The sequence below is a fragment of the Astatotilapia calliptera genome, chromosome 18 (genome assembly GCF_900246225.1).
Source record: "Astatotilapia calliptera chromosome 18, fAstCal1.2, whole genome shotgun sequence".
Taxonomy (NCBI): Eukaryota; Metazoa; Chordata; class Actinopteri; order Cichliformes; family Cichlidae; genus Astatotilapia; species Astatotilapia calliptera.
Window position 1 is genome coordinate 7,275,402 of NC_039319.1, and position 24,505 is coordinate 7,299,906.

A 24,505-nucleotide genomic window follows, 5' to 3' on the forward strand; every position below is an offset into this window, starting at 1 on the left:
ATTTCAAAGCAATGAAAAAACCATCTCCAGATAATGTCTGTGTGTAAACTGTAGATCCGTAAAAGATCTGCTTAAGACAGCGACACTAAACCTGATCACTTCATCCTTTTAAATTTAATATATTCCTTATTTGATTAAATGGAGTTCATTCTGCAAAGATATCCTGTTGCAGTGGTGAATGTTCATATTTAAATTTCCAATAATGAGGTCAGTAAATCTAACAGTCCATATGAGCCAAAAGCTTAGAGGTTAAACTGCTCAAAATGCTCCATTTCAAAACATTTTTCTCTACCTACAGCTCTGTATAAGGTCAAGGAGAAGAGGAGGTCACGCAGGCGCTTGAGCTGATAGGTAGCCCCACCTATGTGCTTATTACATAGCCAGTCCAGAAAGTTGGCTTAAGGGAGAAGAAAGAGAGCTAAAATGCTTTGCTTCACACAGGATGAACTGTGGGCTGCACCAAGGCCCAGAATAATATGAATAGAGATCATTCTGAACTATGAATCATGCACAGCTACTCCAGTAGAATCCAGTAAAAAAAAACTGAACTGGAAATGAGTGTTATAGGTCCAGGTATAGGTTCATTGCCATCCATCCATTACAGGCACAGCAGTCAGACAATCCATGACCTCCCTCTCCCTAGCCACCTCCTCAACTCATCTGGGAAGTCACAGAAGTATTCCCAACCAGCCAAGAGCTATAACCTCTTCATTGTGTCCTGGGTCTGCTCCAGGGCCTTGTTCTCTAAGACATGCCTGAAACTATCTCACCTAGGAGGCATCCTGAGACAGATACCTGAACCACCTCAACTGGCTCTTTTAAATGCTGAGGAGAATCAGCTGTACTCCAAGTGCTTCCCAAATGACCAAACTCCTCACCCTGTCTCTAAGAGAGAACCCAGCCCCCCTCGGAGGAAGTTTATTCCCGACCCTCGCATTAGAGAAAGTACACTGATAGTGTGACATGAAACCGTCCTGAACAAGTGAAGGTTTAGTAACAGGGCACATAATCAATTTTCATAATGTGTAATTATGAGAATACACCATTGGAACAGAATATGGAAAAGCATAACAGATCCCCTTTAAGACTGAGCCAAGGTGAGGTCCTGGAAATCAATGTAAGTCAATATAATGTCCTCCGAAGTGGTAAACCCCAGTTGTGTGTGTGTGTGTGTGTGTGTGTGTGTGTGTGTGTGTGTGTGTGTGTGTGTGTGTGTACACATTAGTGAAAACATGCACACTGCTCACAATGCATGCAGAAGTGTGGGAGTTATTGACAGAAGTCTGCCTGGACAGATAAACTGCAGTTGATTAAATGGGCTGCTGCACAATAAAGAGGTGTTAGAAGCAGAAAAAGAGAGGCAATTTCGTGTGTGTGTGTGTGTGTGTGTGTGTGTGTGTGTGTGTGTGTTTGCACGTGTGGAGCTCAAACACCAGATGGACGAATTCTGAAGAAGGAGGCTGCTGACCAGAGTCCCACTGAGCTCACAAGCTAACACGCCCATGCTGCGTGTCAGAAAGCCGTAGAGAACATAAACACGCTCGCAGCCATCTCTCATTTTCTTTTATCAGCTTGGAGCCAATTATTCTCTCAAAATGCTGCTGTGCAGGCAGGCTAAAAGGCAAAATCATGCACAAAGCTAAATAGCTGCAGGACCTCCTCTTGCAACCCTATGACAAAATCTAGACCATCAAGATCAGATTACAGAACACTGGTGTCATTCCAGATGGCCACTTGTAAGATTTGGTGATTATGTTTCCTTAAAAACCTGCTGTGTCACCGAACACCGTATCCTAGCCAATTATGGCTTAGAGCAACCTGCATCATGAATAAAGGAATTAAAGCAGAAAGAACCAGTGACAGAAGCTTTGGCATAACAAAACACAACACAAATTCCAGCTAAAGGCTCATCGAGTATCCTAGACAAATACTTGCATCTTGCCATGGCCTAAAACAACAAAAGAACAACGGATCACACTGACTGTCTCATTTCCAGGTGATATCAGGTGGCTTGAAGTCATATGTTATCAGTTTGGCCCATTAGATTTAGCTTGCTGCTTCCACTTGTCAGCTCTGCAGACAGTTTGTGCCATCATCTGAGAATGAATGCAGACCATAGGCAGCACTGTTACTCACTGGTTCCTTCAAAACGAGGTTCTTGAGCATAATTTGTGCAGGGCCTTTCTTTGTGGAGTTTGCATTTTCTCCTGTGCTTTTATAGTCTTTCCCTGAGACCTTCATTTTCACAAAAGAGATTATAAGCCTTCGAAAAACATGACAGATTTGAATGTTTCTGTCCAATTTTTGGGAGCCGGAGCTGGGTCAAAGTGGAAGCAGGTTTAGTGGGGTATTTCAGACGTCAGTTTGCCTAGCAATGCTTACAAGTTCCTCCCAGTGGACTCAAAGATGCTCCCGGGCCAGACAAGTTATATAAACTCTCCAACAAGTTCTGCGGTTTTCAATATTTTGAAAACTGTCCCTACTGACAACCTGTACAGTTCAGGTTGTCAGTAGGGACAGTTTTCGAGGTAAAGAAGTTCAAATGGGAAACAGTAGTTGGAACAACTATTTATTTTGTTTATCATTTTAAAATAATGCAGAACAATGTGGCGGCAGACTGATGGGAAAAAAACTAAACGGTGAAAGGAAATCCGTGCCGGTCTGGTGGCAGGTCCAGTCTGATCTTTAAAGGCCAGAGCTAAGAACTTGACTAACAGACGTGTCCAGTGACAGCAGAACAGAAAAGAGCAGACACTCTGACCTTTGCTCATAAAGATAAGACTGTGGAGAAAAGAAGAAAGAGATTAAAGCAAAATGACTGAGAGGCTAAGAGGCGTTACAAAGATTTACTGTGTCCACCCTGTCACAGTAACTGCAGCTAATACAATGGAGGTGAAGTGATGGTGGATGGTCTGAACACTTTGTGTCACGGCTGTCGCTTTAAATCAAAGAGATCGTTTTGGATTCTTTCTCCCCCACTGTCTGTCAGCATACCTGATCTGACCACCTACAAAAAGAGCTAAAGGTTAATGGAGGTCAGGAGTGTGATATCACAGCCTTTATGGCCAAACAGAGGATGAAATTATGAATGTAGCCCGACGAATCGGGGCAGAGTCACGCTGCGCTGCATACATTGTTATTTTGCCAAGATCTGTTTTGGATGTTTATCCAAAAGTCAAATAAACAGTGATTAACGTTACACCTGTTTCAACTTTTCAGATAGTTTTACTGACAGTTGTCTTTTCAAGGAATACTCTTACCACACTGGCAAGTCCACCCTTGGGAACTTCCCAAAACAGTTTAACCTTTGGGCTGCTGAGCAGCTCAAGGACTCTTCAGTGATGGAAATTTGGGAGAGCCAAGTGCATTTCTTCATTCCCACCCAGATTTATCATGATGGCCTTTAGGGGTCAAATTTTAGATCACCATTACCATTTTCCCACAGACTCTTATAGATGCAGAACCTTTGGAACTAGTGGATCTGCTGGCCATTCCAGAAGAAATGATTTAAGGCACTTTGAATTTTAGAAACGAAACCTACACCTGAATTTCCAATCTTCGGTACTGAATGATAACATTTAGGGCATTTCAGTCTGGTGTCTCAACTCCACACAGAAAGCCTGAAGACGGTGGATTTGACCCCAGAACCCGCTTGCTGTGAGGTGACAGTAGTAACCACTGCACCACTGTGAGTGTCATGCCCTAAGAACCTCCTGCAGTCCAAGACAAGCCACTTGGTGACAGCTGTAGAAGTGAACGGGAGTGCAACTGCTTGTCCGTCTCTCTGTGTTACGTCCCACACCCCCACAATCCTGAATTAGATAAGCAGTTAAGAAAATGGGTGGATAGATGGATGGATTCTGGAGCGCATGACATACAATTCAGCACTGAATGGAGAGAAAATGAGGTGTTTTTCATAATTAGCTGCCCGAGGGCAAATGCAGTCTTTGTCTAATATTAATTATCCAACAATATTGGAAGCTGACAAGTACAACGTTGGTGAATGAGTATAAACAAATTACTATTTCACCTTCAATTGTGCGCTAATACATGATCATGCAGCTACAGGCAGACAGACTGAGTGGAACAGAACAGAGGCAATGACCAGAGGAAGAAATAAAAGGAACTGAAAGACAGACAATTAAAAAAAGTGAGACAGGAAATGGTAGAGAGAGACAGGCAGCTTAAAGGGATAGGAAAGCAGCTGGAAAGACATGTAACAGATTGATACAAGCACCCGACCCAGAATGAGCACTGGTCATTTGCATGAGAATACCAAGTCTGGAGGGTAATTTCAGCAGCCTGATAACATGTCAGTCGGACAGAAAGTCCACCAGGAGGCCAATGAGCTCGATGCGGCACTGACAGCAGCACCAGGCTGAGGAATACTGAAGGTTCTCTGCAGGAGAAGCAGGAAAGATTCATCCATATGAGATGCTACAAAAAGAGCCCATGAAGAAAGTAATACATCTTATTTTAGAGTGTAAAAATCTCAATTTGCAGAATTTGCTGAAATAGTTTCAAACTAATCAAAGTGTTCGTGGGGTTTCCGACACTTGCAGTTGACTTGATAAATATCAGGTGTCCAAACTAATTAACTAATTAATGAATCTGTTCTGACCTTTGTGATAATATTGCTGTTTTTGCAATTTATGGAAACAAGAAGATTACTTTCAAAAGATCCAGCATCATGTAAATTTGGGGAATTTATGAATTATTCAGACTAGAAACATGAGCTTGGACTGCTGCAAATATAATTACATGCAGGGAAAAAAACAGATACTTAAGTAATACTATTTTAGAAATAACAACTTTTTGGAAACCGCAGAGCGTAACTGAATATGAAAATCAATACCTGATTAGTTGGCTGCTCTTACATAGTTCCAATTTACAGATTCCAATTAAAGTTTAATTCTGCCTTCAAATCCAACCCTTTGGGAAAATGATTACTGTGGCACAATAATTCTTTTCAAGTCAATTTCAGCATAATTGCAGCGGCGTCACTGATAACTGTCAGCGGCGCCTACAGAAGAAAGAAAATGTTTAAACATGAAGACTGCTATTAACATTTGGCAAGAAGACCGAGATGGCTAAATGACTTCTTACCAGTGAAAATAAAATGTAATGCAGATGAAGCAGAAGATGGACAGGGGCAATTCAGCGAAAGGATGAGGTGGGATGGGCAAGATATATGGAAAGAAAAATGGGACATCACGAAGAGAAGGAGAGAGTGAGCAGCAGAGAAAGGAAAGATAAATGAAGGATAACAGTAACCAGTGGGGAAACTGAAATAGATGAGTCATTCATCCTCCAGGTTTCTGTTAATAGGCCATTCATCTCCAATCAATAGACTATAAAGGGGTTTTTATCCACTTCTGGTGTCCCCTTCAGACCTCCAATGTGATCAGCTACATCAGGTTAAAGTCCCAAGTACATTGTCAGGCCCTCAGGTGAATGTGTGAATGCAAAGGGAAGGTGCTTTGTTTCATAAAATGTCTGGCTTAAAAGGATATTTTTGTTTCCTTTATAAATGACTTTGGGATTTTGTTTTTTTGTCTTTCATTTGCAAATCCCAGTGTTGCTGCCTTGTTGTTGTATGGCTGCTGTGGCTGAAGAGGCGGAGAGGGTCATCCACTTATTGCTTTAAACCCTCCAGTCCTGGGTAAGACATCTGTTATCTGCTTGTGCTGGGAGAAGAGCTCTATGTACAAATTTGCTTGCGGTATAAAGTACTTTGAGTGGTTCCTCTGGATCTCTATTAGCATCCTCATTATCATCAGATTCTTCCTTAGGTCTTCCATATATGTGAAGAATAGTATAAAGCCATATACAAACAGTCCATTCATTCCTTCCTTGCGTGCGTCAGTAAAATATCAAGCTGTAGTTTACATAAATGTGCAATATTTCCAGACTGAGGTGAGTGGTGAACCTCAAAGTTCTCAGCTGGTTTGGTTTTACTTTCTCTCACCCTTTACATATAATGACTTCCACTTTCTTCCTTCTGGAGAAATACAGAAATACAGATCAACTACTTGATCGACACTGAGGTTTATACACAGACATAGAGGATTTATTACTTTATAATTTAGTACAAATTAGTCTCATAAAAAAATACAGAATTGCACTCAAAAAATGATAACAGCAACTTCAACTTCATTGTAGTTACTTGAACATGCACACTTACAATCCTCCGCCAAGCTTCAACATATTAACATTTTGTATTTGAACATGTTAATATGCCAGTTTTTAGCTCAAAGCACCACTGTCCCTGGCAGGGAAAATAACTGATCTTTGAAGATCACAGTTTCTGTCAAACAAAAGGCTGTAATTCAAAACTGGTTCAGTGGTTAAAGGAAGCCAAAAAAATTGTTTTTGTTTGCTATCAGCGAACACAGACCTCCCATGATTAAAGAATCACTACAATCTTCTGTTCTGAGGCTGCTCTGCTCGTATTCACATTTTTTTGGTGTATAAATGTACTTGGTATACCATGAAAAATGGAATTGTAATCTATAGTTATTCCATTTAAAGTGAATAATCTCATCACATATAACACATGTTCATGACCTTCACTGCTCATCAATAACAATAAAGTTTGAATGAGTGAAACATTATAGATTTCTTGTTATGGTGTGCCGTGTAGGTCATATTTAAAGCCTGATAATCGGTGTTCACTTAGTGGATAAATGAAGTGAGAGTGAAGCGGCTCCTTAGAGAACAACCAGAGGAAGCAGAGTTTGCAGCAGAGATGGAAATGAGTCGGAGACATTCATTTATTCATCGATTTCCTCGGCAAACAGCTGGGAATGCTCCCTGGGATCCCGAACCAAGAACTTCCTTATCTACTGGCAACATACTAGAGCAAGATTAGGAAAAATAAATGCATGAGGGTTACCGCTGTCTTGAAATTATTTGTTAGGACATTGAACCAGATGTTGCTGTGGGATCTCAGCTGGTACTCTATTATAGCCCAGGAGTTCTTTCATGTTTAAATGATCTGTTTCTACAGACTTTCCTTCACACATTAACGGCAACCCCTGTGGATACACTGTACTACTTAAAGAATGTAGAGTTTATTCTGGGTCTTTTGACTGTACCTGGATTATTTTAGTGCAGGGGTATAGTAGGGCTGGGCGATATATCGAGTTTTTAAAAAAAATATCGATATATTTTCATACGAGATATAAGATGTGGCAATATCGTTTATATCGATATAGTCTATGTTACGTTATAATTATACTTGTGGAGCCGCAGGTTTGCCTCTCTTTCGTCCACTTTTGTCTCTACGCAACGTTACTCTGCCTTGCCTCTCCTTCACTGAACACAACTCCGCCTCCCCCATAGCTTCACCTGCAGGCAATGACAAGATGAAAGCGGAAAATCTCCGTTAGCGAGTTACCGCGGATGGCCCCGTGCGTGGGGCTGGACTGCGTCAACGTGTTAGCGAGCTAACCACGCTAACGAGCTAACCGCGCTAACGACATGCAGCCAGGAGGGGCTGCACGGCCTAAAATCCTTTCATTTTCTCAAAACTCGACAGTGCGCCTTATGTATGAATTCTGGTTGTGCTTACTGACCGCGAACCGATTTTATGTGGTACACAGCGCTCAGCAATCTGTCAACAAAAGTTTTAATATGACTTTGCTAAGCTACGGAGCTGCACCGCTTGATGTCGGAGGATTACGGCTACCGGGGAGGAGCCTCGCGGAGTGATGCGTACTGTGTGTGTATAAGGACCACAAATGGCACTTGTTCAGAGACGTGGTGCAGCTGTGAAATCTGTCTCTTTGTTATTACGCTCAGCGTCTATTAGTTTACATTTTGACTGCACAATTGTGAGCTTTTTGTTATGCACAAAAACAACATTTTCTTTTATTTATGGACCATGATTATTTAATAAATGCTGATAATTTTTTTTGAGTAATTTCTTCATATACATCTACGCTGTATGTAAATAAAAGTGCCCGTGTGACATCTGGGACACAGTGTGACTAAGAACTCTCTTTTTGTTCTTAACTTATGGCTTTAAAAAAAAAAAATCGAGATATATATCTTATATCGCCATCCAGCTAAAAAATATCGAGATATGAATTTTGGGTCATATCGCCCAGCCCTAGGGTATAGCATCAACATCATGTTTTTATATTCATGTAAATTTAATGAACTGGAAGCCTGAGGAAGTTATTTTGTCCTATAATGCTCTCCTCTGTGGCAAATTTAAAATGTATGGGTCGGCTGGGGGCAATTCTAACAATTGTCATATTTTTGTAAGACTACAAATTTCAATCTAATTTCAGTAAACAAGCTTGAGTCCGAAACCTGAATCTGCACATGCTCAGTGAGATCCTGTCCGAACCTTGATAAAGGTAAGGACACGAGTTTGAAGAAAAATACTGATTTTGAGGAATAAAACTATACATATTTTTCTTCAGACTTAATCTTTAACCTATATATTCAAAATGACAACAAACAACTCGTGCCACAAATTTTCAACATGACCCCAAAATCAGGTGCATCTGAAACACAGGTGCACATCAGTTATTGTAACGTGAAGTAGAAAAGAAAAGTGACCAGTTTTCTTGTCATCGGTTAGCAGTACTACACAAACTAATAAGAACTAAAGTTCACAGAGAATAGCAAACATGACCTTGACCTTGGGCAGACTTTTGATGAAGATCCATCAGGTGACCGTCTGAAACTTTCACCAAAATCCGATCATTCCAGGAGGAGTGAAACTGTGGGTAGATGCACGATAGACACTTCACCACAGCATAAGATCATCGGTGGCCGATTGAGCTAAAAATATTGCAGTTGCCTTGGTCTTCCAACCTTGATTTTTTCCCACAGTACAGAAATGAATATTTATGCCTGTGTACCACTGAGATTTTTTAATATATACAGTATATACTGCATAAATATACAGCACAAAGTGTCTGTGATATTGATGGCAGCAGTGAGAGGATTTATGTGAGAAATTACTCAATATATAAAATCCTGGAGGCACATTCTATCTCTTCTCTGTTTTCTCTTTTTACTAGTGTTTAACATAACTACAAAACATGGAAACAAGACATTTCACTTGGATTTCGAGGAAATGAAAACCCAATCGTATACTGTGCAACATATAAGACAGCTGAAACAATTCCAGTTGCAAACTCAGCTCATGTTAATGATAACTGTGTAAACGCCATCAAATGAGACAGATGCAATGGATAGTGCATTTACACTCTGAAAAAAACAAAAAACAAACTTGTGTTGTTTTAGTTAATGGTAGCTATTAAGCTGCGCTTCTCTGCATGAATCCTGAATCCTTGTAAATAATGACAACGCTGGCGGATACTTGCTTGTGGGTTGCTTGTGCACGCTGGTATTATGTAGGTGCTAGCAAGTGTAAGTGCCAGCAAGTAGATGAAGATACCAGGAGTTATATTTGTGTAGTTATAGTTCTGAGAAGGTGCAGGTCTGTATATGCTGTAGTCTGGATCAGAGACTTAATGTAGTATTATAAATCAAGTCAACAGTCTTATGTAATATAGCTTTTATTTCTAACTGCTTCACATCCTAACATGCAGTGCCTTTAATCAATCAGCAGTAAGTATAATCTTCTTTATGGGTAATATAAAATGGTCTCAGGTTACTTTTAATATTAGTTTTAAGAGTTTTCACAATGTTCACAAGTCTTTGAAATCTTGTCTCTGTCATCTTTGCGTCTCCTAGTTAATGAAAGACCACGAAATGTCAGTTCCATTACAGCAGGGTGGCTTTTGAACATCAAATGCCAGCAAAGGGCAACAATGAAAAATTAGCTCTTACAGTCTTTAATACACGGCCTGAAGTGTCACTGCAACGCCTGCTCATTTCTTTACTACCAAGCAGAGTAGAAAGTCAAATTCAGATTTAATGAGTCACGCTCTATTATAATTGATGCTAAAACAATTTAGCATTTAATATAGAGCGTGCAGCGTGTTGACAGAGTACTCCTACAGATTGCTCAGATACAAATGACAGAAGTAGATTTTTTCCCCTAAGATCAGACTGGCACCTTCTTGTTTACTGTAAGCCTCACATACTAACACGCTGTGTTGTTCAAGCTTGCATTTTTTTCCCAGTTAAAAACATTCAGGTCCAAATTAAAAGAACGTATCACCATTCCAACTAATAGTTAATCAATAATCCTATTTTTTCCCCAAACCATGCCAAAGGCACAAACACTATTTGCATCAATTTTTTGCATATTTCTCACACTTACATGTTTCAGATCATCAAATATATTTTAATACTAGTTAGGTACTTTTGTTTGGAAGTAGCAGAATCTGTTCCTCACCTTCTCTTTTGTTGAGTTTGGCGAAACCCGGGGCGTGGCTGCTGGACAGCTGGGAAGAGCTTCGGAAGGAAGATGGCGGCAGATTGGAGACCAGTGCGCTGTCACACACCTCTGTCGAGAAATATCAAAACATAAAGTATAATGAATGTCCTTCAGATTTTGACATTTACATGTAAATGTCAGCATGTGCACTGCTGTGCTTTTTGAGGGTCTATAATTACATTTGTTTCAACATCTCCACACAGATATAACCTCCTCAAAATATTCCTAGACTGAACAAAACAAAATTAAAAGTCTGAGAGAAGTAAGCATAGTTGAACACAGCTATGACGCATCCTGAGTAAGAGCACTCTTAGCTCAAGAAATCTGTTACTGGGCTTCAGTGCCAGTTTTAGCCCTAATAAGCAAAGAGGAGCAGTGGATGTGTTATCTTTGAATTGCAGGCTTAATGTCAGCTACAGTTCCTCGCTGCACAGTTAAGTAGTTCACAACAGTAGGTTGACGCGGGAATGTCTTTTTTTAAGCTTTAAAATCAAGAAAAAAAAGAAGAAGGAAGCATTCAAACTTTTTATCTGACTGAAAAAAAGCTGAGTGGTTCAAAGAGTAGAGATCAACAGCAAAAAGCACAATGAGAATATCACAATACCCGACACAGCTGGAAATGGATTAGTCTCCATCTCTTAGCCTGAGTGAAAACCTGATGAAATGTTATAAACAGCAGGGTGGGAGTGCTCTGATGCTGAGAGGTAAAAGCGTTGTCTCTGCAAATGATCAGCTTTTTTAAGATAAAAGAAGTTTATTCGGACAGCTTTTGATTGTTTCATTCTAAAGTCTTAAAGAGGCGCTAATGACAACTAAAGTGTTGAGCCTGTGAATATAACAACATGAGTGTCAGAGAGGAGTCTAATCATTCAGGAGCTGGTTTAATGTTCCCCAGGTAGAAACGGGTCTTTCAGCAGTAATGGCTCCATATTAGATGAATGAACAGCGTAATAATGTCCAGTTGGATGAGTAAATGGTGTAATTCTGGCTCAATGGATAAATGAACGTTGCAATCATGTCGTGTTGCGGAGATGAATGGCGTCCTGAGTGAGTCATTATAGGCTGGATGCTGATGGGGATGATTCAGTGTTGTCAGAGGAAACCTTTACATGTTTCTCATATTTAGTTTATGGATGATTCCCTGAAATCAAAACATAATATATTGAACATTATGCGGTAATTAACATTAATTACTCTTATTTTAATTGGAGCCTCTCTCACAGTCTCCAATAAACCTACAAAAAAAAGAAAGCAAGCACTTTTTTGTTCAAATTAAAGCAGCTTTCTCTGTCATTTATTATAGCTACATGACATAGAGAAATCATTTGTAAAGGCAGAATACAAATGAATGTTTGTTTTACTGTATCTGATTGTCTTTGGTCTGCACAGCATAATCACATCCCACAGATATACACACGGATTCATGATCACCAGCCCCATAAATATTCATAGTTTTCCTCTCAAGCTGCAAACTGTAAGCTAAAGCCAAACTATCACCGCCTCCATCCAAAGCCTCTCCGTTAATGGATGTTGTTCTCCACCACTGAGACAAGAGCCAATTACTATGATTCACGCAGCAGTCCGATCTGGGCCCAGAACTCTGACAGCAAGGCTTTAGTTTCGATTACTCTGTCAACATCAGTGCACTTCATCTCAACAACACAAGGTCTTCATCCGCCTCCCGATAATTTCAAAGAGGAATACCATTCCATTTACAGCAGCTCTTTTCAAATGAAATTTGTAGCTAGAGCCAACAACAATATTGGCCTATTTACCTGTAGTTAAAGAAAATTTTGTATCAGTTTAGAAAAGAGCAGGATTTTAAATTTTAAAGCACTGACGATGCTTCACAAACTGAACCCTGAAATCCTGGAATATTTATTTAGTAACTGAGGATGCCAAGTATTTGGATACACAATTAAATACACTGTAGAGCCCAAATGTGGCATTCACTCTCAAGATAATGGTCTAAATGTAATTTTTTTCTCATTTGAATGCTTCAAAATACTGGATTTTTATATTATTAAATCTATATCTTCGGCAGGTGTTTTAACCAAACTGCAACACACGATAGAGGATTCAAACACAAATGCAATGAGCAACAGCTGTACTTCCAAACACACCACAAGTCAGTTGAGGATTTACCGTTTTACACTTCTGTTAAAGAGAATACAGAAACAGTCAACAGTCTTCTCCAATATGGTCTCACATAGGAACCCTGAGGGGTAGCTGTGACTCAGGTGGTAGTCGGGGTTGCCCACTAATAAGAAGGTCAATGCTTCAATCTCAAGCTACAGTACTTCATGTCAAAGTGATCCTGGACAAGATACTAAGTGCCAAAAGCAACAGTTGATATATCCATCACAGTTTGTGACAATGTAAAGTGTAAAGTGCTTAGAGTGGTGAGTATACTACAACATATATACCCAGAATATTTGATCAAAAGGCTTCTTCACCATTACTTATGCATTAGCTGTCTCCTGCAGCACATCCAGTACCTGCATGTAGCATTTTCTGTCTGCCAATTTTATGTGCTGATACTATTTTAATCCTCCTTAGGATAGGAAGGAGTATTTGCCTGTAACATCAAAAGCACTGCAATGTACAGTGAAAAGCAATACAGTGGGCAGCTACTGCTCAAAATTCAATCGAAATCTATCATAACAATTTTTGTTTGATTTAATAAAAATATAAAGACTATCATCAGCCTTAATTCCAAGCTGCTTTCAGCTAGAAAGATCTGTACACTTTGCTATGCTATCCACCCAGCAACAGTTTGTAGATAAAGTTAAAGAGCAGCTCAACATAATGAGTCATTTCACAGATTAAAAGTCTGATATTTCCTAAAGGAACTAATACAAAATGAAACAACAAAAAAAAAGGATGGTGTGCAAAGACATACAAATAAATACTAATTCTTGTGTAGTGCTGTGATAGACACGTTTCACAATACAGCTGGGGAGCTAAGAATTAAAGCTTATAATTATACAGTCAGTTTATTAGGTACACCTTGCTAGTGCTGGGTTGGACCCCTTTTGGCTTCAGAGCTCGTTTAAGTCCTTGTGGCAGAGATTCAACAAGGTCCTGCAAACATTACTCACAGACTTTGGTCCAGACTGATACTGCTGCGAATTTGTCGCTTGTACAACCATAATGTGAATCTCCTGTTTCACTGCATCCCGACGTGCTCTACTGGATTGAGATCTAGTGACTATGGAGGTTATTTAAGTACGATGAACTCAGTGACCTCATGTTCAAGAAATCACTTAAGATAAGATAAGATAAGATAAGATAAGATAAGATAAGATAACCTTTATTAGTCCCACACGTGGGAAATTTGTTTTGTCACAGCAGGAAGTGGACAGTGCAAAAGTTATGAGGCAAAAATTAGAATACAACTTTGACATATTTTGAGGTTTGTGATATGGCATTTTATCCTGCTGGAAGCAGCCATCAGAAGATGTGAACAAAGGCATCAACAAGCTAAGAAACAATACTGAGGTAGGCTGTAGCATTTAAATGATGCTTAGTTGGCACTTTTGATACAAGGCAGAATGGTTGCACGTTTATTCACTTAACCCAAATTCTGACCATACCATCTGAACGGCGAAGCAGAGATTGTTTTGTTTTTCCAGTCTTCAACTGATCACTTTTAGTAAATTCTTGCAAATTCTGGACTAATTTTCCAGTTTTTGGCTGACAGGAGTGGCACCCAGGATGATCTTCTGCTGCCGTAGCTCATCTGCTTCAAGATTAAATGTGTTGCACGTTCAGAGATGCTCTTCTGCACACCTTGATTGCAATGAGTGGTTATTTGAGTCACTATTCGCATCAGATCAAAGCAGTCTCCTCTGATCTCTGGCATCAACAAGGCATTTTCATGCAGAGAATTGCTGATCAATTGATATTGTCTTTTTGTCAGACTATTCTCTTTAAACTCTAAAGATGATTGTGTGGGAAAATCCCAGAGGATCAGGAGTTTCTGAAATACTCAGACCAGCCTGTAAGTCACCAACAACCATGCAAGTCACTTATATCATGTTTCTTTCCCATTCTGATGCCCAGTTTGAACATCAATACTTCATCTTGACCATGTCTATGTAGCTAAATGCACTGAGATGCTGCCATGTGATTGGCTGATAGATATTTGCATCAGCGAGCAGTTGAACAGGTGTACCTAATGAAGAGGTTGGTGAGTGTATATCCACGTGGAGGGATAAATGTCTATGAATATTTGGTCCAGCTGCTTGTTAACATTAGAAAGCCTTCAGCTTGGCCTCAGTGGCACTGTAATTTGATTGTAAAATTATTGGGTATTAACCGAGTCTGAACTCTGTTTAGTACAGTGTGTTGCAGCAGTTATCATTAAACATCAGACCATATAACACAGTTATACTGCACTTTATAGTTACCAGAGTGGAGCAGAGGCTCATACATATTTAATTCTAGCATTTTAAATGCCATCCAGCTACTCAACAATCATCAGAAGGCGTCCAGCTCTTTTGTCCTCTGAAGTTCCTCCTGATAGTCTTTATTCCTCCAGGCTATGCCCTTACTGACACTTATAACTGTGGGTGGTGGGGGAGCTCTCAGTATGAAAAGCAGGTGAATTACAGTAGTCTGAAGAGGTGAGATGAGAGGGACGGCTCTCCAACGCGGAGTGCTGTAATCCCTGAGGAGATAATGTGTGGTGAGAGCACAGCCTCGCTGAGGAAACAGCCGAGAGAGAGCAGTGGAGTTTTAAAACACAGGGCCACTTTTCCTCGACGGAGCTGTGGCATTTAAAAGCCGATGTCCCTGACAGTGTGACTAGTGGAGCACAAACACAGACAGCTCAGAGGAAAATGGAGCTAAATGTTGAATACCTGCTGGCCTCTGTAGCCAACGAACCTCAACACTGACCCTGGCTGTGTTGGACAGAGAGCCTTTCTGAATATTAAACTGCTGCACCTTCCTGAAAACACCTCCTGTCTTTGTGTAAGCTTCACATTAAAGGGTGTTAGACTAAAAAAAAAAATATAATAATGCTTTTAGGCATTCAGATCACCACAAAAACATTATTCATGATCAAAGTATTATAAATTTACATAGAAAAGATAATTCTTCAATCTTCGGCTAAGTGAAATATCTCCTGGCAAAAAAAAGAAGCATTCTTTGCCTTTGATAAAACAAAAACTTGAGCACCAGAACTGGAAGCATGTATTGAACTCTGAGTGATGGGAAATATCCTTTCAGTTCAGTCAAAAACCTCCTGGACACCCATCACTCAGCGTCTGCACTATCCATCAATTCATAGAGTGCCAACTTTATCGTTGCACCAATGTGACAAATGGTCAGTTTGACCGCATTAAAAAACATTAAAGGAAATTTTGAAAATATCTCTGGAGGGTATAAGGAAAATACATTTTATCACCCCTGAAATGACAGACTAATACCAGAGACAGAGTGGCTCATTCACCTGCACTGTCCACTTCTTTACTGAATAGAAAGTGCCCACTGAGTCCGTGACTGAGCTGGGGACCCTGAATACCGATGAGCTCCATCCATCACCTCAGCAAACAGAAGGTCTTGCACTTCAGAGCTCTATAAGCCCCACAAACCCAAAGTTCAGTGCCTCTCAGTATGAGCCAACTTATTTAGCCGTTCAAAGCACGTAGCAGTAAGCAGGATAATGAGGCTCCAGCGATGGTTGTTTTTGCTCCAGAGCGCTAACAATCATCCTCAAGCAGAAAACATCAATGCTCATTTTACTAATCCGCACAACGTCTACCTCCAGTTTGACCCAAGGGGGTTCAAGCCTGCTCCTGCCTGGATATACACAGAGAAAGAAAGAACGCATTAAAAATACAACACAGTGAGCTTTTTTGCATTTTGTTTTACTTTAGCTCAGCCGCGTGGTTTATTTTTTCAATGTTGCGAAGCTAAAAGAAACTAGAAAAATTTGCATTTCCTGCGAAAATGCAGTGTGGATGCTTAAAGCTGAAGCTGTATGCAAAAAGTAGCTGAAAAAGCTGAAAAGTTGCAGAAATTGTAAAAACTTTGCAGAAGCAAAGGAACATTGCTAAAATGTAATAATTTAGCAGAACTGCAATATCTTAGAGGAAACATAATACTTGGCAGAAATACAATAGCATAGCAGAACTTAGCAGAAATATTGTAACTTACCAGAAACATGATAACTTCTCAAAAATACAAGAATTTAGGAGAAATAGTATAAGATAACAGAAAGAATATATTTAGCCAAAAATACTTAAACATTACAGAAACACTATGATTTAGAAAAATAGTACAACATAGCAGAAATATTGTGATTTACCAGAGACACTGTGATGACCTATGAATATTGTAATTTTAAATTAAGACTATGTTTTAGCACAAATATTATAATTTGGCAGAAATACAATTATATAGCAGAAATGCTATATTTAGAAAGAAAAATATAATATAGTAGAAATACAATGATTTAGCAGAAATACTACAATATAGCATAATAACAATGATTTAGAACAAATACTATGATTGAGCAGAATAGCAATAACTGAAGTAGAAATATTGGAAAAGTTAAATGACAAGATGAAAAAAAAAACAGAATATGGTTAAGTTCCCTCAAAACTAATTGTTGTTCACATGTGGAAAAAAAAGAAATAAAAATAAATTAAAAAACAAGAAGGAACAGCCAACAATTACACATAAAATCAAATATGTATACACAAATGCACAGAGAGAGAGACACACAGAGGGTCTATGCCAGTCAACCAGTCTAAATATATTATATGTTTTTCCAACAATGAGATGCTGCCCTAAAGTTGGTCTCTCTCTCTCTCTCTCTCTGTCACACACACACACACACACACACACACACACACACACACACACACACACACACACACACACACACACACACACAGAGTGAGAGAAGTAAGTTTCTAGCTCAGTCAAGCAGCCTGGGAGCTGCTGAATTTGAATCCACCAATCAGAGTGGCTGTGTACTTTTTCCCGCCAAAACAGGTGCTTCTGTTTACACACACAGCACAGAGAGACACTGGATTATTGCAGTCTATTTCTCATAGTGACAACTTCCCTCAAACAAATGACCATAATTTCCTAACCGTAGAGGCTAGAAAGGTCATTCTTACACCGTTTTGTTCAGAAGTGATTGGGGAATCTTCAAGTGTTGACAATTTATCATTAAAATATGAATTTTTAGAGATATATGACATGGATGACTTGTTGACTTAGAAGCCACGAATTCCCCAATATGCAAATTTGAATGCATGAGCCCACATATATGATTGGCTGCCTGGGAAGCTGTGTAGGCCCTGATTTGTGGATTTGAATTCCTCAGCCTAAATATATTGAATTTGAATCTTACAATGAGATCATCCCATTAAAAGGCTTTCTCTGTCTCTCTCTCTCTCTCTCTCTCTGTCACACACACACGCACACACACACACACACACACACACACACACACACACACACACACACACACACCACTTAGCACAATAGTAATAAGTTAAACAGAAAAATTGGAAAAGCAAAATGGACAGCTGAAAAAATGCTGAACATGCTGAGGGTCCCTCAAATATACTTGTTAAATGAAAAAAAAATCAGCAAAAAAATATATAACAGCCACACAATCACAAATATGTACACATAAGGAAACACACATGCACAGAGAGACACACACACAAGATCCAATTCAGTCAACCAGTCTAAATATATTGAATTTGAATCTTACAATGAGATCATCCCGTAAAAAGGCTTCCTCTCTCTCTCTCTCTCTCTCACACACACACACACACACACACACACACACACACACACACACACACACACACACACACACACACACACACACACACACACACACACAGAGAAGTAAGTTTCTAGCTCAGTCAAGCAGCCTTGGAGCTGCTGAATTTGAATCCACCAATCAGAGAGCCTGTGCACTTTTTCCCGCCAAAACAGGTGCACGCAGCACAGAGAGACAGGATTTTTGCAGTCTATTTCTCATAATGACGACTCCCCTCAAACAAATGACCATAATTTCCTAACCGTAGGGGCTAGAACGGTCATTCTTACACCGTTTTGTTCAGAAGAGATGGGGGAATCTTAAAGTGTTGACAATTTATCATTAAAATATGAATTATTAAAGATAATTGACTTCTAATGCACCATAACTGAGTAGAGCAAAGCAAAAACTGCCTTGACTTGCCCTCAAACAACGCTTTCTAACTCTAAATCTATTTGGAGTATCAATATCATTCTTTCACCGTAAGAGACAGCACGCTTTGGTGAACAATCATGGAAATTTTCAGGTCTCTGTGGAAATCCATTAAAAAGATATGACGAGAGAAAAAAGTGGTTCATTTCCAGAGTTTGAAATCTGAAGAAATCTGAGCGAAGGACGAATTTCCTACCCTCAAACAAGTCTAACTCATTTCAGAACGGTAATAGGTGAGAAAATAATTCTTGAATTGTGAGCGTCAGGAGTGTCTGAAGATATACCAGGACAAGCCTTATGTCTTAACTTTGCTTCGTTAAGGAGATATGACGATTCGAATATGCCTCTCATTACAGAAATCAAGCGGTGATTTTGAACAAGCTCTCTATTGACTTTCTATGGAGAGTTTTGCGACTTTGTGTTGGTCTGAGGAGATTTGCCAAAATTCTATAAATCCCACAACAATGATAGTGACATTTTCGGAAACCCAGCAAAAATACCTACGTTTTGATGTATAATTTGTGGAAGTTGAGTGAAGATTGAGCAAGTAGCAAGAAGTTGTTCGGACATGAAGAGAAGACTGCAAAACCTTCAGTGGCAGACTGGAAGCCAAGTGCATAGCAACCATAACAACGCATGTATTTTGTGAAAAATCACAATTTTGCAACTCAAAACTTTAAGAGGCATAAAGGTAAAACGGTAAAAGATTTGAAAAAGCTGAATCATACCTGAATAGCCCAATAATTTGAGAACATTTTAAAGTTTGAATGGTTGTTCTACGTGAAAATATGAGGAAGTAGTTAAGTTTCAGAAACAAGCAAATTTTAGCAGAATTGTAGAAGTTTCCCATTCATTTCAATGGGACAAATTAAGCTTAATATTTTAAAAAGTATAATAGTGAAAAATACCAAAAGACATAGCAGGAATTAGCAGAAATAGCAGAATATTTTAAAATTTGAACGGTGAAAATCGGCTGAAAATTGTGGAAGTAGTTAAGTGCCAAAAAGTGTACGGAAGTCCCAAGAGGAACTCAATAGTGTGGATGCTTAAAGCATCCACACAATAACCCAAAATCTTATATTTTGAGTTGTAACTGGTAGAAGGTATTTAAAAATCGTCTCCAAATAGACCAAAGATCTTAATTTCATTATCAGCTCAAATGGTTTTGACATTTAGGATATTTAATTCTATCTTGTGCTGTCTTATCAATAGGGATGGGTATCGAAAACCAGTTCTTGTTGAAAACCGGTTCCCACTGTTTCAATTCCTTGGAATTGTTTGCCATTTTAGCAAACGATTCCCTTATCGATTCCAGTCGGCCTGTCATGTTTTTAATTCCACTCCGGACTCGTGAATCTCAACCCAGCAGCAGCGGTAATGTTTGCACGTCCTCTCCCGTTAATGCGGCAGGTAAATAATCAACTAGCAGTGCATATTATGTTAGCGCGATCTGCCTTATTACAAAACCTGCCATTACTGTGCGTTTAGGTGACCATGATGAGACAGACAGAGTCTGGCTGGCTCAGATTCTCGCTGCAGTCTACCGGTAGCGTCTCCTTTCAGGCCAGGATAGACGAATGTCTCCGAGCAGTGACTAAGTTTGTGGTCAAAGGCTTGCACCCATTTGCCGCAGCAGATGCCCCCGATTTTCGGTAAGTGAATGTGTTTAATTGTAGGCAGGGACATTACTGGATATTCTTGTGTAATTGCTACTGAATAATTGATGTTATACTTTGTTATTGCTACAGAAGAATATTTATTTTATTATTTTACATTTACAATTTTTTTCCTGGGGACCCTGTGACACCCCATTGAAGGCTGTGGACCTCTTAAGATCTCACTGTTGGGTTTGTAAGGCCATGTTACTCCTAAATTTCTATCTTGTTCAAAGAGAAGATATAAAACAAAGTTCTAAGCTAATCGACCTTAGTGTTCTCCTTTTTTAAAAAGAATCAATAAAGAATCGACTCATTAAACAGAATCGAAAATGGAATCGGAATCGTGAAAATCTTATCAATACCCATCCCTACTTATCAATGACATAGGGGGTCTTCCATCTGAAACTTAAATACCCATGTGTCACTTAATTTAGTTTTGAAGTCTATTTAAACTTTTTCCCACTCGTTCAGTCCAGTTTATTGTTGTTGCACTTGCAGAATTTATTGAAACCTTTGGCCCAATATGTTTTTTAGATTACGTGCTTTAGCTTTACTTCTTTAAGCCTGGTTCTTTAAGGCTGCTAAATCATTCAAGTTTACCCAAGTTTATATAGTTAAGTAACCCTTTAAGTCCTTGAATATTGGTCCACAGTATCGTGAATAACCTTAGACTTTTATGAAAGACATTTGGGAAAAATGCATTCACATCAGTCCAGACAGCGATTTGCAAAACTCCATGAAACTCTGACAAATTTACAGTAATTAAATAACTGTCACCAAACTTGTTGGAACATAAATCAAATGCAACAAATCCAACATCCCCTTAGTGAGAAAACAGTAAATGATTTCTCGATTGGTTGAATGAACTTGCCATGCAGTTTTGAAAAATAGCCCCATAAGTTGTTTTTTTTAGACCAGGCGCGCAAGGGAGGAATAGGTTAATTAAATGAAAAGGTCAGATCGACAAGTGAGAATAAAAAGAAAAAAAAGACAAAATGTACAAAAAAATGTACTAAATGTAGGTTTATAGGCTTTTAATTTTAAACATCAAATTTTAAAAACATACACATTACTCACACTACTTGACGACACTGTCTAGATTAGAACTTGACTATATTTTCTAATTTTTAAGTGTACAACCTACATTTGTTTATACAAATTGTATGACTGTTTTCTATCACAGTGCTATCAGAAGAGAATAAAACAAAGAAATAGTCATTGTGACATAAAAACAATGTTCATCTTACTGCTGATTCAGACATTACTCAATTTGTACAGTAATTTTAGATGTAAAACCACACCACTGCCTCACATATTTTATTTGTTTAAAAGACAGAGGGAGGCAAGAAAAAAGATTTAAATTGGATTGTTGTCATGTATCTGTTGACCAGGATTCCTGCTATATTCAGATTTCTCTGGAGAAATTCCTTTTGAACTCACACATTTAACCTTAAACTTCAACAACATCAACTCTTCTGTCAAACTGACCGTTGCCCGTGTTGAGGTTCTAACCGGCAGTTTTAAGTCAAACACTTTTGATTTTCCAAACTCAGACGTACACATCACATAACTATTTATTTCTTTTATTCTTTGGAGATTCACGAGGTTGTCTAGCGTGAATATGTTCCCTAGGGTCATTTTGTTGATTTAAAGTTCTAATGTAGTGCTCTGAGAGCTCTGACACAGAAAAAACACCTGGACAATCTTCGTTTCCCATTGTCCACTTACCCAAAATGAAATTTAAGTTGTTGTTTGACAAACTGAAAGAACGTGTGCATCACTGACTCATAAGCATAAGAGGACAGAACAGACCTATGGAAAGCCTGAAAGAGGTCCAGAGGGTGATAGGAAGATGACCTTGCAGGGTAATAGAGTTTTGGAGTTTTCTTGATATTTGTGTGACACTGAAAACACAAGATAAAGAATTATATTTCTTGCTCACTGTTTTTAATGCTTCAAAGTACTAGATCGGCTTTAAGGAATCAGTACTTTTCGATGGGCTTCCTCTTGTTTGCTTCCTGTGTTCTTCCCTGCAAACATCTGCCTGTCTGACAGCTACCAAACTGAGATGCTCAGCACTTTAACTCATCTGGCTGTGAGCAATGGCAAGGATATTTGTTCTTCAGCTCCAGTTCTTTAGCCAGATGTCGAACAGGTTCCTGCATAATGCCGATTCATTCTGGCCTTATCCAGCTAGAAAACACCAGATAATCAACTCATTATGAGAGCTCTGACACAGAAAAAACACCTGGACAATCTTCGTTTCCCATTGTCCACTTACCCAAAATGAAATTTAAGTTGTTGTTTGACAAACTGAAAGAACGTGTGCATCACTGACTCATAAGCATAAGAGGACAGAACAGACCTATGGAAAGCCTGAAAGAGGTCCAGAGGGTGATAGGAAGATGACCTTGCAGGGTAATAGAGTTTTGGAGTTTTCTTGATATTTGTGTGACACTGAAAACACAAGATAAAGAATTATATTTCTTGCTCACTGTTTTTAATGCTTCAAAGTACTAGATCGGCTTTAAGGAATCAGTACTTTTCGATGGGCTTCCTCTTGTTTGCTTCCTGTGTTCTTCCCTGCAAACATCTGCCTGTCTGACAGCTACCAAACTGAGATGCTCAGCACTTTAACTCATCTGGCTGTGAGCAATGGCAAGGATATTTGTTCTTCAGCTCCAGTTCTTTAGCCAGATGTCGAACAGGTTCCTGCATAATGCCGATTCATTCTGGCCTTATCCAGCTAGAAAACACCAGATAATCAACTCATTATGTGCAACACAATCTGTGTGTGTAAGGCTATACAGTAGCCCACACACAATCCGACACTGCCTTTGAAAGCAGAGAACAATCATCCTTCTTATTGAGGCTCGTCACACTGATCAGTGATGTGGGTGGCTGTGTGGGAGACAGACATCAACCAAATGAAGTGATCAAAACAGCAACGAGCCACAGAACCACAGCATTTAAAATTCCTTCATCTTGAAACTGCCAGGTTTAACTTGCAAAAAGACTTTGGTCCGTTTATATGCTGCTAAAACCGAGAACATTTATCATGAATCACAACGCCTGAGATATGCAGATTTAGAAGGAGTGCTGCAGGAAACACCAATCATAGTGATGGCCCCAAGAGGATATATATTTAATTTAAAAAATCCACTAATTCACTGGCAGCAATAGGCAAATGATTTTAATATATTTGCCCCAAAATATGTATTAATAGAGAGCAGCAGACCAACAAGTCTCTGCGGGGAAAAGAAATGGTACAAAATGTAATATTGTTCTGTCATTCAAGTAAAATGCAGGGATGTTCATATCATCCAAGCAATGGCAAATCTAATTTATTTCAAAAAGGAAACACTGAATTGGACACTGGGGATTCATAAAATTGAAAACTGCATTGCACCAGCAGAAGAGCTTACACTACAAACTATTTTTATGTAAATGAGTGCCACAGTGTAACTTTTATCTTTTTTCATAGGGTCAGTAGCCATAAATATGAAGCAGTATTGTAATATGAAACTAGATTTTATTGATTTTCATTTTGCTTTATGCTTAAAGGGCAATTTTTTGCATTGATATATGTTGGTGCAGACCCCTTAAAGGGCACTTCACCTCAGGAATCAAATGCACAAATGTCATTTTTCCTCTGGTGCCATTTATCCACCTGTATTCCAGTGTGATTAGATGTGTGTTTTTAAGACGTCTAGCTTATCCTGACTATAATATAACTGCACCACAAAAAAGAAATAAAAATAAATCTGTTGGAAAACTGAACAGCATCAGTGTCTCTTTTCATGTCATCTTACCACAATTTTTCTTTGTGCTGAAATTCACTTGCAAACCAAAGGAAACGTGCAGCTAGTTGACATTACAGCTAAGCCGAGTGGGTGTAATAAAGATTTTAAATCTACTTTGTTATGACCCTCTCATCACAGGTAATCCTTTTGCACAGTTATAGTTAATGAAGTTCACATGAAACTGGTTACTATGTTGATTTTTGGAGTAAGCCGTGAATGATTTCCAAAAACACTGTTGTTTTTCAAATTTGTGGAATTTTAAGCAGCACAACGTGAGTGCCTTTAATTGTATTAAACTGAAGAGAAGGTACACATACAGTTCCGGTGAGAAGTTTACATACACTCATAATTCTGGCATCATTCTGACTGGATAGTTACTCTGGGTAGAAAAACAGATAAGATCAGTTAAATCTTTGGGATCATTTTCATGTTAGCACACCCAACTATGTAC

General features: G+C 39.0%; 1 protein-coding gene across 1 annotated transcript in view; it reads right to left on the reverse strand.

The window, feature by feature from the left end:
- LOC113011429 (contactin-associated protein-like 4) overlaps positions 1-24,505 on the reverse strand; it is a 152,533-nt gene that overhangs the window by 102,118 nt on the left and 25,910 nt on the right. Inside the window, exon 2 of the mRNA XM_026151015.1 lies at positions 10,325-10,435. Coding sequence (XP_026006800.1) covers positions 10,325-10,435 — 111 coding nt within the window. The remainder of the gene's footprint in view (positions 1-10,324; positions 10,436-24,505) is intronic.